This window comes from Talpa europaea, assembly GCF_964194135.1.
Source record: "Talpa europaea genome assembly, chromosome: 2".
NCBI classification, from domain to species: domain Eukaryota; kingdom Metazoa; phylum Chordata; class Mammalia; order Eulipotyphla; family Talpidae; genus Talpa; species Talpa europaea.
In genome coordinates this window covers 116,361,782-116,376,336 of record NC_140068.1, presented here as the reverse complement: position 1 = coordinate 116,376,336, position 14,555 = coordinate 116,361,782, and the positions used below count along the sequence as shown (strand labels likewise).

The 14,555-nt window shown below is 47.0% G+C and overlaps 1 protein-coding gene across 1 annotated transcript in view; it reads left to right on the top strand.

Moving 5' to 3' along the window:
• Positions 1-3,542: 3,542 nt before the first annotated feature.
• LOC311188280 (saoe class I histocompatibility antigen, A alpha chain-like) overlaps positions 3,543-14,555 on the top strand; it is a gene marked incomplete at both ends in the record, with an annotated part of 244,470 nt that continues 233,457 nt past the window's right edge. Inside the window, 3 exons of the mRNA XM_084259418.1 lie at positions 3,543-3,606; positions 4,227-4,496; positions 4,717-4,992. Coding sequence (XP_084115544.1) covers positions 3,543-3,606; positions 4,227-4,496; positions 4,717-4,992 — 610 coding nt within the window. The remainder of the gene's footprint in view (positions 3,607-4,226; positions 4,497-4,716; positions 4,993-14,555) is intronic.

Here is a 14,555-nt window from a genome sequence, read left to right as displayed (position 1 = left end):
CTGTTGGCAAGGATTTTTTTCATGATTTCTACATCAGTGTTCATTAGGGAGATTGGCCTGTAATTTTCCTTTTTTGTGTTATCTTTGTTTGTTTTTGGTATTAGTGTAATGTTGGCTTCATAGAACATATTTGGTAGTATTCCTTTTTCATTTTTTTTTGGAAGAGTTTATGTAGGATAGGCATAAGTCATTGCTGAACATTTGGTAAAAATTCATTTGTGAAGCTGTCTGGGCCTGGGCTTTTGTTTTTGGGGAGTGTTTTAATCAGTGCTTCAGTCTCGCTGCTTGTAATTGCTCTGTGTAGGTGTTCTATTTTTCCTTTATCTAGCTTTGGATGATTATATCATTCTAGGTATTTGTCCATCTCTTCTATATTGTTGAATTTGTTTGCATATAATGTTCATAGTAATCTCTGATTATTCTTTTGATTTCTACTGAGTCTGTTGTGATTTCTCTTCTTTCACTTATAATCCTATTTATATGTGTTTTCTCCTGTTTTTTTCTTTGTGAGCCTGGCTAGAAGTTTGTCTATTTTGTTTATTTTTTCAAAAAACCAACTTTTGGTTTCATTGATTTTTTGGATTGTTTTTTTTTTTTTTAATTTCTATTTCATTTATTACCGCTTTGTTGTTATTATTTCCTTTCTTTCACTGGCTTTATGTTTTCTTGTTGTTCTTTTTCTAGCTCTTTGAGATGTGACATTAGTTTGTTTCTTTGAGTTCTTTCTTGTTTCTTGATGTGAGCCTGTATTACTCTATATTTTCCTCTTATTACTGCTTTTTCTGCATTCCATACGTTCTGGAAAGTGGTGTCCTCCTTGTCATTCAACTCAAAGTATTTTTTAATTATTTCTTTGATCTTGTCATTAGTCCACTGTTCTTCCAGTAGTGTGGATTTCAATTTCCATGAAGTGGGAGGGTTCCTTGTTTTCTTTTCATGATTTATTTCTAGCTTGATGCCTTTGTGATTGGAGAAGATAGTTGGAATGATTTTGATCTTCATGTATCTGTTGATGTTTGTCTTGTGACCCAGTATGTGATCGATTCTGGAGAATGATCCATGCACACTTGAGAAAAACGTGTACTCATATTTTTTTGGATGAAGTGTCCTATAGATGTTTGTTACGTCCATGAGTTCTATGTCTTTATTTAGGGCTCTAGTGTTTGTTTATTTTTTTGTCTCATTGATCTGTCCATTGATGAGAATGGGGTGTTGAAATCTCCCACTATATATGTATTTTCTTTAATGTCTGTTTTCAGAGCTGATAATAATTGTCTAATATATTTTTTGGTCCTCCATTTGGTGAATATATGTTAATGAGTATTGTATCTTCCTGATGTATTGTCCCCTTAATCATAATGTAGTGTCTGTCTATGTCTATTTTTACCTGATGAAGTTCATTGGAGCCACAAAAACCCCGAGTAGCCAAAGCTCTCCTAAAGAGAAAAGAAGGGAATGGAGGTGTCACACTCCCAGACTTCAAAGTATACTACAAAGCCATAATAATCAAAATTGCATAGTATTGGAACAGGAACAGACACATAGACCAATGGAACTAAGTAGAAAATCCAGAAATAAACCCACAGATTTATGGTCAACTAATCTTTGACAAAGGTGCAAAGAATATGCAATGGAGCAAAGAAAGTTTATTCAATAAATAGTGCTGGGAAAACTGGGCTGCTACATGCAAAAGAATGAAGCTTGACTACTACATCACATCACATCACATACAATAACCAATTCAAAATGGATTAAAGAACTAGACATAAGATGTGAAACCATAAAATATATAGAAGGAAATATAGTCAAAACACTACATGACATAAAACTCAGTAACATCTTTAAAGACACATCACCCAAAGCAGTGATAGTGAAAAAAAAGATAAACAGCTGAGACTACATCTAATTAAAGAGCTTCTATACAGCAAAAGAGACAGTGACCAAAATAAAGAGAGATCCCACTGATTGGGAGAAAATTTGTGCACACAACACTAATGATAAAGGTATGATCACAAAAATCTACAAAGAGCTGATGAGACTCAACAAAAAAAGGAAATAACCCAGTCAAAAAATGGGCAGAAAAACTAAAAGAAATTTCTCCAAAGAGGAAATGAAAATGGCCAACAGGCATATAAAAAAATGTTCAACATCATTTCTAATTAGGGAAATGCAAATCAAAACTACAATGAGATATCATATTACACCAGTGAGAATGACACATATTAAAAAAACTAGCAACAACAAATGTTGGCAAGAATGTGGAGAAAAAAGAACTCTCCTACACTGCTGGTGGGAGTGCAAACTGGTCCAACACTATGGAAAACTGTGTAGAGTTTCCTCAATCTGTTAAAAATGGAGCTTCCTTATGATCCAGCAATCCCACTTCTTACCCAAAAGACACAAAAACATTAATTCAAAAGTGTGCCTGCACCCCTATGTTTATAGCAGCACTATTTACAATAAGTAAGCCATGGAAACAACCCAAATGCCCAAAAATAGATGACTGGATCAGGAAGATGTGGTACATATACACAATGAAATATTACTCAGCAATCAAAAAAGATAAACTCATGACATTAGCTGCAACATGGATAGAGCTAGAAGGGATCATGCTTTTCGGTGAAATAAGTCAGAAAGAAAAAGAAAAATACTGGATGTTCTCACTCATAGCAAAAATTTAGAAGACCCGAATAAGGGATCAGGAAAAAGACTAATTATAATAAAGTAAAAATCAAAATCAACAGGCAACTATAAACCAGAGGCACACTACAGGGAGAGGGGGTGAGGAGAAGGGAGTAGGATCAAAATAAGGGGAGTAGGAATTTTACAGGTACGATAACCAAGATGAAAATGCATACATTGTACAAAATGAAAATGATGTAAAAATATATACATAATAAAAAAAAGAAAACCAACTGACAGTTGGCAAATGATAGTAATTAACTGCCTTGATAAAGTACAAGCTCCAAGTGAAAACCAGATAGTGAAAAATTGTGTCCCATCACTGTAAACCTGACAACTGCCAGGAGCCACTTACTTTTCTTTGGGGATCTTTGGAAAGTAAAACATGCATGATTTTCAAAATTTGATTCCAGAATAATTGACATAAAGATCATATAACCTGGTAATTCCATAGAGCCCTAAGGAATTAATGTAACAGAATAGAAAACATTCAATGATCTCGTTCTACCACTCACTTTGCAAATAACATTTGAAAAGCCACCACTTGTATTGTTTCAATTTATTGTAGACATGGAACAAAGTTGAATATTCACAATTATCTGAAAGGTATCACGTGTTTTCACATATTTCAGAGAGGCTGTACAGTTTTTTCATTGGCCAACCACAACAAAGAGTAAATGAGATTCCCTATTTAATGAGTTTCACTTCTCTCACACACAATCTTTCACGATCTCCTTGAAACTACTGATGACTCAACCCGTTCCCTCAGTTTCCTAGAGTCAGTCAGCATCACTGCAGTTATAAAGTCTCAGCCACCCTGCCTGGACTCAGAATCTCCTGCAGACAGAAGAGCTCAGGTCATGAGGCCCCCAACCCTCCTGCTGCTGCTTTCAGGGGCCCTGGCCCTGACAGAGACCTGGGCCGGTGAGTGGGGCTCTGGAGCGAAAAGGCTGCTGAGGAGGGGGAACTAGAGGAACCCTTGCAAAAGCACTGGAGCCCAGGAATGTCTCATCTCCCCCATCTCTGACCCTGTTGTTCCCCTTGACCCCACCCTGCCCTGACCCCTTTCTGTCCCTCCCTGCCTTCCTCCTCCTCTTGCCCCATTGACTGTCTCCAGCCTTCTTTTTTTTTTTTTTTTAAACATTTATGCATACAAGAACTGGGGTACAGGCCAGTGGTGTGGCGGGTGGTGAGAGGATTCATCAGAGACAGAGTGGGGAACAGAAAGGCAGATTGACTGAAATACACTGCTGAGGGGAGCAGCGGGCAAGACAGGAGAGGTTGCTGCACTATGTGGAGAGACAGGAGAGGTCTGCTGGGCCACTTGGGTTGCTCCCTGGCCAGTCAGGGATCAGACTCCTGCTGCAGTGGCTCCAGGTGGCTTCATAGGTTGCTTCTTAACCCCTAGGGCCACCAGGGAGGCCCTCCCTATCGGCTGCCCCATTTCAGTCTCAGGAGACCCCCGGCCCTCCTCCTCTCAGGCCCCATCTCTCAGGACCTACACAGGGAGGAGGGTCAGCCCGGGTCTCCCCTCCCGCCCCCAGGCTCCCACTCCCTGAGGTATTTCTCCACCGCGATGTCCCGGCCCGGCCCCGGGGAGCCCCGGTACTTGGAGGTGGGCTACGTGGACAACACGCAGTTCGTGCGGTTCGACAGCGGCGCGGCGGGGCCGAGGATGGAGCCGCGGGCGCCCTGGATGGAGCAGGAGGGCCCGGGGTACTGGGAGGAGGAGACGCGGAGAGCGAAGACCAACGCGCAGATGTTCCGAGTCAGCCTGAACAACCTGCGCGGCTACTACAACCAGAGCGCGGCCGGTGAGCGGGGCGGGCCCTGGGGCGCTCATGACCCCACCCCCGCGGGCGGGCGGGGACCCCAGACCCCGGCCCGAGAGTCCCCCAGACAGGGGGACCCGCCGGACCCTCGACCCGAGCCCCGGGACGTTCCCCGCGGGGTTCCCGCGTCAGTTTCGGTTTATTCCCGGCGGGGGCGGGCGGGGTGACCGCGGCGTGACGCAGGGTGACGGGGCGGGGACAGGCTCTCACACCCTCCAGGGGATGTCTGGCTGCGACGTGGGGCCCGACGGGCGCCTCCTCCGCGGGTACAGTCAGGTCGCCTACGACGGCGCAGATTACCTGGCCCTGAACGAGGACCTGCGCTCCTGGACCGCGGTGGACATGGCCGCTCAGATCTCCCGGCGCAAGTTGGAGGCGGCCGGAGAGGCGGAGCACTGCAGGAACTACCTGGAGGGCAGGTGCGTGGAGTGGCTGCGCAGACACCTGAAGCTGGGGAAGGAGACGCTGCAGCGCTCAGGTAAGAGGGGCCGCGAGGTGTCCCACCCCCCTCAGGCCGGCACCGCTGCTGTCAGGGTCACAGCAGCGCCCCCTCTCTGGGCAGGGGAGGAGGAGGCCCCTGGGTTTCTGAGTCCCTAGGTCAGGAGCAAAAGTCTGCTCTCCTCCTTAGATAAATGTGTCCTATCCAGAACTGTCGCCCTAATTCTGTTACAGGGCAACCCCAATATGAAGTGGGTTGCCTGACAGTGGGTCCCTGCCGCTTAAAAGGGCCTTATTAATACTCAACTGCAGGCACACACAAAAGGTTAATAAAGGGTTTAGTTACAAAAGAAGGGGGAAATGAAGAAATGAATATCTCAGGGAGAAAAAGGGGAGATAAACTCATGAATGCGTCCTATCAGTTCCACTGACCTGGAATCCCAGTGGCACGCTGAGAGCTGGCGGAGAGCCAAGAGCTGGAAGATCAGGAGTGAGACCTGAGGCCCACATGGCTGGTTTTATAACAAACCTGGCCGCTTAACTCCACCCTCAGGTCCCAGCCTTTGGTGATATGGGATTTGTAGTTCCCAGTGTCTTGATGGCTTTGGTCTGGAGTTGGGGTGGAGTCCACAAAAACTGTATGGCGTTTGCTCAGGACATCCTTTCCCCATAACAATTTTAGAACTTACAATTTTAGAACTTTCTTTCTTTTTTTTTTTTTTTTAAAATAGAGGCATGTTTTATTTATTTATTTATTTGTTTGTTTGTTTTGTTTATACATGCACTGGGTATAGTCAGAAGCGCCGGAGGGTGAGAGAATTCACCAGAGCCAGAGCGGGGAGCAGAGCAGGCAGAAGGACGGAAGTACACTGCTGAGGGGAGCAGCGGGCGGCAGGAGAGGTCTGCGCGCCATGTGGGACCCTCCTTTGGTGTCCGGGGAGCAGCTGGGGATCGAACCGGCGCCGCAGAGGCGGCGGGCAGCTTCGCAACCCAGCGCTCAACCGCTGCGCCACCGGGGAGGCCCAACAATTTTAGAACTTTCTAAGGAACAAGAGATTATCCCAGACTGCCCAGACCAGGCTGGCTTCTAGATTTTGTGCTTCCTCTTCCCAAATCCATTGTCCTGTCCATTCTGAGGTTGGTCACAAGAGGGTTTTTCAGGGTCCATGAGAGAAAAACTGAAAACATGAAAGCTTTCATCCTTCTCCTCAGAGGCCCCAAAGATACACGTGACCCACCAACCCACCTGTGACCAGAAGGTCACCCTGAGGTGCTGGGCCCTGGGCTTCTACCCTGCGGAGATCACCCTGACCTGGCAGCGAGTTGGGGACGACCTGACCTGGAACACGGAGCTGGCAGAGACCAGGCCTGGAGGGGATGGAACCTTCCAGAAGTGGGCAGCTGTGGTGGTGCCTTCTGGAGAGGAGCAGAGATACACGTGCCATGTGCAGCATGAGGGGCTGCTGAAGCCCCGAGTCCTGACTTGGGGTAAAGAGGGAACGTGGGCACAGAGCTTCTCAGGGGCATCAGGAGCCACTCTGGGGACTTTCAGAGCATCAGATGGAGGGGATCAGGGTCTCACCTTCCTTTCCCTTCCAGTGCCTCCTCCTCAGCCCACCATCCCTACTGACTCCACCGACCCCACCGTGGGCATCATTGCTGGCCTGGTCCTTGGAGCTGTGCTCACTGGAGCTGCAGTGGCTGCAGCTGTGATGTGCAGGAAGAAGCACTCGGGTAGGGAAGGGAGTGGGGGATCTTGTCCACTGGGGGCTTTCAGGCCACAGGTAGAACTTGCCCTACCTGCTAATGGGAAGTACCATCCACATACTTGTGTTGCCTAGTGTAGGGTAAGTAAAGTATCAGGCTTTTCTGCCCTCCCGCCATGAGGATTGATGATGGATCCCTGCAGTCCTGAATGCATGCCTGATGGTGGGCACCTGGCATAGGGTGTGGGCATGTGTAGGTGGGATTCATCTGGACTGAGATACTGGGCTTATAAGGGCGGTGTCACAGGGACACCAGCAGAATGAATGGAACAGAGAAGCAAAGGCCCCACCACAGGCATCATTGCTGGCACCCCTGGCACCCCTGCCTGCCTTGTACCTGGTAAAATCCCAAATAAAGCCTGAGAAAGCCACCGAGGACTCCAGGACTTCTCTCCTTTCCCGTTCTGCTGGGGTCATAGAGATTCCGCACTGTGCCTTCCTGCCACTAGTGTGGATCAGGGGTTTGGTCCCTAAGCCCCTGAGGACAGTGTCGATGGAAGCCATGGGGGAGTCACATCAGTCCCTCCTGTGGTCTCTTCTCTCCTGGCTCTGACCAGGTTCTGTTTTGTTCTCCCCCAGGCAGTGACAGTGCCCAGGGCCCTGATGTGTCTCTCAGCCCCTAAAGGTGAGACCCTGGAGGCCTGCAGTGGGAGGGGCTGGGGCAGAGAGGATGGAATCAGGTTATGGGGAAGCACTGAGGGGACAGTCTGAGGATGGGGTGGACTATTGAGAATGTCGACACTTCGTGTTTCTTTGAATTTTTTATGATCCTTTTCCTTCACAGTGTGAGCCAGCTGCCAGGTGGGGGCTGAGTGATGCAGGATTTCTTCTCACCCCCACTTTGTAACTTCAAGATCCTCTGGTTTCCTGTGCTGCAAAAGGCATCGGAATGTGTTTCTGTTCTTAGAAGATAACGTGAGGAGGTGGGGAGACTGGCCCAGCCCTGCCCACCAGGCCCCTCCCCACACTGACCTGTGTCTCTCCTTGATGACTTTCCTGCTCCAGCAGAGGCAGCTTAGTCTGCGTCTACCCGTCTGTGTTTTCCTCAAGAATAGTAACTACTTCCCTCTTGAAATAATACTTGAGTTCTGAAATTTCTTTGTGTAAGCTTGCCTGATGAGTTTGGGGGGCTAATAAAAATGATTCTTAAAATTTGAGTGAAATAAGTGGGAAACCTTCCAGAATCATGTGTTTTCTGTGCTGAGTCTGTGCAGGTGGGGGCGGGAGAGGCTGTGAGGGGCCGAGGGGGACGGAGCCTGTGTCCAGTCAGTTCTCAGTACATCGCGGGCTTTGACGTGGTCACTCCTCAGGGGTCATCTCTCTTCTCCTTTGTCCTTGTCCTTCAGGAGCACCTGTCCCAGCAGGGCCTGTGATCACAGGGTCAGACCCCACCTGGCTTTGTGCTGTCATGTCTGGGCAGGGAGTGCTTGTGTGGCTGGGTCAGCCCAGGCTCAGCTCAGGATCTAGCGTCTAGCCTGTCTATGGATTCCCACTTTGCTTCTTCAGGTTTTGTTGTTGTTGTTTTTCTTTATGCCTGTTCTCCTTGATGTTTAGAGACCAGGCCTCATGTCCTCTTGGTCCCTGTCTCTGTCAGCAGCAAGAGCATCTGTCATTGTCCCCACAAGGCCCAGGGTGTCCCCAGCACACAGGAGTCTGGTAAGATGAATTTCTAGACTCATCTGATTTTTGGCCTCATTTAGGACTTTTTTCTGGATTATTCTTTTCCATCTTTCCCAACAAAATCCTGGTATTACTAGAGAGGAGGATTTGATAATTTCCTGATGAGTTTAGATGAGTTCCTGAGAGATTTCTATTTCTCTCTACAGCTCCTCCCTGTAACCCTGCCCTTCAATGTAGTAACCCCAGTGCTGGTGCTAATCAAGACCCAGGGGTTCATGGAGTCAGTTACCTTCATAGTTGGCTGAAAAATAGGACCCATAAGCCTAGGAACCCAGCCCCTCCCTGGTGGCCCAGGGGTTAAGTCTCAGCGCTATCATCTCAATACCCTGAGTTCAATCCCAAGCTGGGCAGCTAACCCACATATGGCACAGTAGACCTCTCCTGTCTCTCCTGCTGCTCCCCTCAGCAGTGTATTTCAGTAAATCCACCTGTTGTGCTCCCCACTGTCTCTGGTGAATCCTCTTACCAACCCCACAACCACACTTCTTACACCCCAGTTTTTCTACGCAAAAATAAATAAATCTTGGGGCCTCCCTGTTGGCGCAGTGGGTTGAGTGCAGCACTGTGAAGCTGTGCACAGCCTCTGCAGCCTGGTTTGATTCCCTGCCAGCCAGGGAGATACACACATAACAGGCAGACATTTCCTGTATCGCTGGCTGCTCCTCTCAGCAGTGTTTCCGGTCCCTCTGCCTGTTCTGCTCCCCGCTCTGTCTCTGGTGAATTGTCTCACCCTGCCACATCTCTGGCCTGTACCCCAGTTCTTGTATAAATAAGTAAATCTATACAATAAATAAATTAAAAAATAAATAAATCTTAAAAAACAAACAAACCTAGGAACCCCTTTTCCAAAGAAATACACCTGTGTAATGCGCAATATTAGTAAAGACACTGTCTCTAGAACAGGGAAGTGCACTGCACTGATGACACAACTGATAACTGGTGAGATGTGTGACTGACTGTTTATACAACTAGGAAACCTCAGAGAACTAAAAACATGCACAACTCACGGCCTGTGAGAGTGTGTCCTAGTGGGGAGGGGAGACTGGGGGACTGTGTGACAGTAGATCAGACAGTAAACCACAAGTGTCTGATTAGAAGTGGGTAAGGGATGTGGGAAGGTGTCAGCATGGTTTTCTTCCAAGCATGGTCAGTGTGGTTCTCACTAAAGTGACTTTTGAGAAAAAGTTTGATGGACACGTTGCCCATAGGATGTGATGAAAAGGACTGTGTCTGTGTGACTGACATGAGCAAGGAGGCCAAGGGCTAGAGCAGAGCCAATTGAAATGGGGTCTGTGTGCACCCACATCATTCAGGCCTGAGGATGTTGGGAGGGTCTGACTCTCTAAGTAAGATGCAGGGTGATAAGACCTTCTGAGCAGATATACACCTGTGGGATTTCTCTCTGGTAGCTCAGTCTGGCTGCTGTGCAGCATGGAAGGGTGAGAGATGGGAAGAAAAATGGGGGAAACCAGTGCAGGTCCCAGGACAAAGAGATTGGTGGCTTCATTGGAGGTGAGCAGAGTGACATGGGAAGACTCCGCAGACCCATATGTGGGCATCCTAGGCACTCAATTTAGGAAAGTTGAATCAGATCCATTAGAATTGAAAGTGATGTTGGCAATTGGACAGACAAGTTTGGGGACAGGTGAAATGTCTGAGGTAAGAAACAGATCTGGGAGGTTATGTGATGTCAATGATATTTAAGGTCTTGAGCATGTAAGGGTCACCCAGAATGTGATGACTCAGCAAGAAAAAGGAGTAGAATTGAACCCTAGATTCCACAGTGATGAGCAATCAGAGAAGACACCCGCCAGAGCCGACTGCACAGTCTGACCCCACATGGAGAAGACACAGAGACCAGGGAGCCCCCACTTCAGTGACCACAGGAGTCACCTGGACACTCAAGAAGACTCAGAAGGTCTAGAACAGAACCTGAGAGTCTGTTACTTGGCCCCTCCCCTCATCCTAAGGATAGAGAATTGGGGGCTGATGCTCAGGAAGAGGCACTTTCATCCCTGGAAGCAGGAACAGATAACAGGGACTCTGGAGTCCAAGTTCCCATCCAAGCAGATTGAGGGAACCTGCAAAATCTGGGGACCCAGAACTGGGAGGGCAACTGTTATGACCTAGACACCTGGTTCTTCCCTGAGGCCTGTACCCATAATTACTCACTAGGGGGTCAATTTTGAGGACCCCTAACGTGACAGTGGACCTTGTGCTGCCCCTGGGGGCTCAAGGAGCCCTGGGGAAGGGCAGCTCTGGTCTCCTGCGCTCAGCCCTGTGGCCACACGGGGGCGCTGCCGCGCTGTTCCGGATTCTGGTGGAGCCGCCAGGACGGGGCGGGGGCTGAGGTGGGCAGAGTTGGGGGTCCTGGAGGGCGGCGTCCTGTCCTGGGGTGAGATGCTCTGTGAGGAGTCGGAGAAGCAGGGCTCAGAGGAGAGGCGAGTCTGGAGCCTGCTCTGGGTGTGAGGTTTCCAGCTTTTCTCTCAGAACCCCTCTCTCCAGTTCCTTGAAAACAATACCTGGGAGAACTGGAAAGTTCATCATTTTTCCTTCTACAACCTGTAACTTTGTTGAGGGCTATTTTTTACAATGTTATTTTAATTTAAAATTTAATTTCAAATAACATTTTAAAAAAGTACTGTTAGATTTACAGAAACGTGGCAAAGGTAGTAGAGTTCCTGTATAACCCACATCATTTCCAAATTGTTAACGTCTCATGTGACCACATCTCATTTGAGCAGCTAAGGAAGCAATACTGATGCACTTTCACTAAACTCTGCGCTGTATTTGGGTTTCATTAATTTCCCTAATGTTCTTTTCATGCTCCCACATCCCACCCAGGACACCACATGAAGTTCCAAACACAACTCCTTAGTTCCTCTGGCTGACAGTTTCTCAAACTTTCCTCTTCTGATGACTCCTGTGAGCAGAGCTGCTCAGGCACAATGGCCTCTATCAACACATCAAGTGTACAAATATCCAGTTTCATTTTTCTTTTCTTTAGTTATTGTTGTCTTTGGAAGGAAGTCACTGTAGGCAGCTCACACTTAGTGGGGGTTCTGCTATAAACATTTACTTCCTGCAGGGTTTTTTGGTTTGGTTTCTTTGTTGTTTTGCAAATACAAGTTTTCAGAGTAGTTGGGTAAATAGCAGGGACAGTGCTCACTGAACTTTATGGTTGTTCTGTGTTTGGCTTTAAAAGAATTGTCAGACCCTCCCTAGTGACTGGATTATCCTATGTGATGACTGGATTATCCCCTCAGTGATGAGGGGTCCTGTGGTGCAGTCAGCACTTGCTGTGACCCATTTTAGGGGGACTTTTGCCTTCTAATAAGCATGTAGTGGTATCACTATTGTTTTTAGTCTGTCTTTCCTTAATAACTTCTGAAATTGAGCATCACAGTTATTTGGCATCTGTATCCTTCATTGGTGAAGTCTTTTGTCCATTGTTTGCACTGGATCATTTCTTTTCTTATTTTATTTTTTTTAAAGATTTATTTATTTATACAAGAACCGGCCAGATGCGTGGAAGGGTGAGAGGATTCACCAGAGACAGAGCGGGAAACAGAACAGGCAGATTGACGAAATACACTGCTGAGGGGAGCAGCAGGCGAGACAGGAGAGGTCTGCTACGCCATGTGGGACCCTTGCCAGCTGGCCAGAATCGAACCGGCGCTGTAGACGCTGTGGACAGCTTCACAGCATGGCACTCAACCACATGCGCCACCAGAGGAGGCCCTCTTTTCTTATTATTGAGTTGTAAGACCTCATTTGTAATATCAATTCTAGATACAAATTCTTTATCAGATACATGATCTGATTTGCAATCATTTCTCCCACTCTGTGTCTTACACTCTTGTACTTATACAATAGTAAACACTAATGACTAGATACAGGCATAGATATATTTTTCTAGAAAGAGAAATGATAAATTGCTAACTGGTTTTAAGCAAATGACCTGGCTTACTGGAGGGCTGTGGTGGGAATTGGGTGCTATTTATTTAGCTACGTGAATTCTTGAATATAAAATTACTTCTGTGCTCATGAAATAATACAATCAAAATTAAATCCTACTAAAACCCCTTTAACTGCATCATGTCCTAATTACATGCTAAGCTCATAGCAGCACATCTTTCACATACTGAACCTGCTCATCATCATCTCTCACTGCCCTTGCCTGCACATTGGGGTCACTCTTGGCGGTGTCCATATTGTGGATTTTAGACAAATGTACAATGACATGGACACCATAGTGTGTCCTACACAGTAGACTCACTGCCCTCGATATCTACCAAGGAAACAGAAGCAAAGAGAGACCAGTGGAGACACATTAAACTGCTAGCTCCTGCCCAGCGAAGGACACCGTCCTTAAATGTAAAGACACCTTGTGGGGTGGGAGAAATAATTTGCATATCATACATCCAAGATACACAAATAATACACATAACTAAACTCCAGAAAACAACCCAATCAAAAATGGGGAGAGGAGCTAAATGGACACTTCTTCAAAGAAGATGGAGATGGCCACAGGCACATGGAAAATGCTCCCATCACACGTCATCAGGGGATGCAGATCAGAACCACAATGAGACACCACCTCGCACCTATGAGGTGGCTCATATTAAAAAGACCAGAGGGCCTCCCCAGTGGCGCAGCAGTTGAGCACTGTGTTGCGAAGCTGCTATCAGCCTCTGCAGCGTGGGTTCTATGCCCGGCTGCTCCCCGGCCACCGGAGGACGGTCCCACATGGCGCGCAGACCTCTCCTGCCACCTGCTGCTCCCCTCAGCAGTGTGCTTCGGTCCTTCTGCCTGCTCTGCTCCCCACTCTGGCTCTGGTGAATTCTCTCACCCCCCCAGCCCCGCTTCTGACAATACCCAGTGCTTGTATAAATAAATAAATAAATCTTAAAAAAAAGTTTAAATAAATAAATAAATAAATAAATAAATAAATAAATAAATAAAATAGACCAGAGACAGCAAGTGTTGGCAAGGTGGGGGGCGGGGGGGGGGAAGGAACCTACACACACTGTTGTGGTAACTGTCCAGCCCCTACGGAAAACAGTATGGAGTTTCCTCAAAATATTAAACATAGATTTGCCAGAGGCCCCAGCAACCACTCCTTGGGATGCATCCAAAGAATGCAAAACTCATTTCAAGGGCTATGTGCACTCTTGTGTTCACTGCAACAATATTTATAATTGCCAAATTATGGGAACAATCTGTACTTAAAATAGATGATGAAAAGGCAGGTATATGAAATCTTGAACTTACAACAACATGGATGGAAATGGGTAAAAGTATGCTAAGTGACATAATTCAGGAGAACCACAAATACCGGATGACATGACTCATGTGTGTAATAAACAGAAACCCAGCAAAGGAACAGAGAAAACCTAACCTGCCCTTGGAGTCTGGCTGCAGAGCTCAGGCTCCCAGAGGGGTTGAGGTTGGGGAGCAAAAGGAGTAAGAAGGTCCAGAGGAACACAGGGGAGGACTCTGGGTGCATCTGAAGTGAGGGTGAGGGAACCCACATCTGAGGAGGTGAGTTTCCGACTTTAAGTCACATGCAGTGTGTAAACATGTGTTACCTCAAAAATCAGTAATAAAAAACTATTTTAAACCAAGAGAAAAAAAGTAACTTGTCTCCTCCATCCATCACTGACCTCAGAACTTTGCCTTCGCCTCCTCACTGTCATGCAGGGTGAGGGGCTGGTTTCCCACAAGGACAGAGGCAGGAGGTGCAGGGACTCCTGGGGCTGCTCAGATCCCACTGAGTAGAGACACTGCAGAGAGGGCGGCTCTGAGGGGACCAGAGACAGAGGGTCAGAGTAACCCCAGTGCTGAGTGAGGGTCTTGTTCCCAAGGAGAGGGGAGTGTGTGTGTGTGTGTGTGTGTGTGTGTGTGTGTGACAGGAGAGACAGGGCACACGACATAAGGAAATGGGAAGGCAATTGCACATCAAGCTCCAGCACAAATGAATTCAAATCCCACAGAGTGAAGAGTGTCAGGCAACACCCCAACAAGTACAGTTCCATGGAGAAGCAAAAGAGTGTTGTTACCTCATTAGCCACCAGGATTGGAGGTAAGTGTTTTCCTTTTACTGTAAAAGTTCTATTATTTTTGCTGTGGTTATAATGATGTGAAATAGAACCTT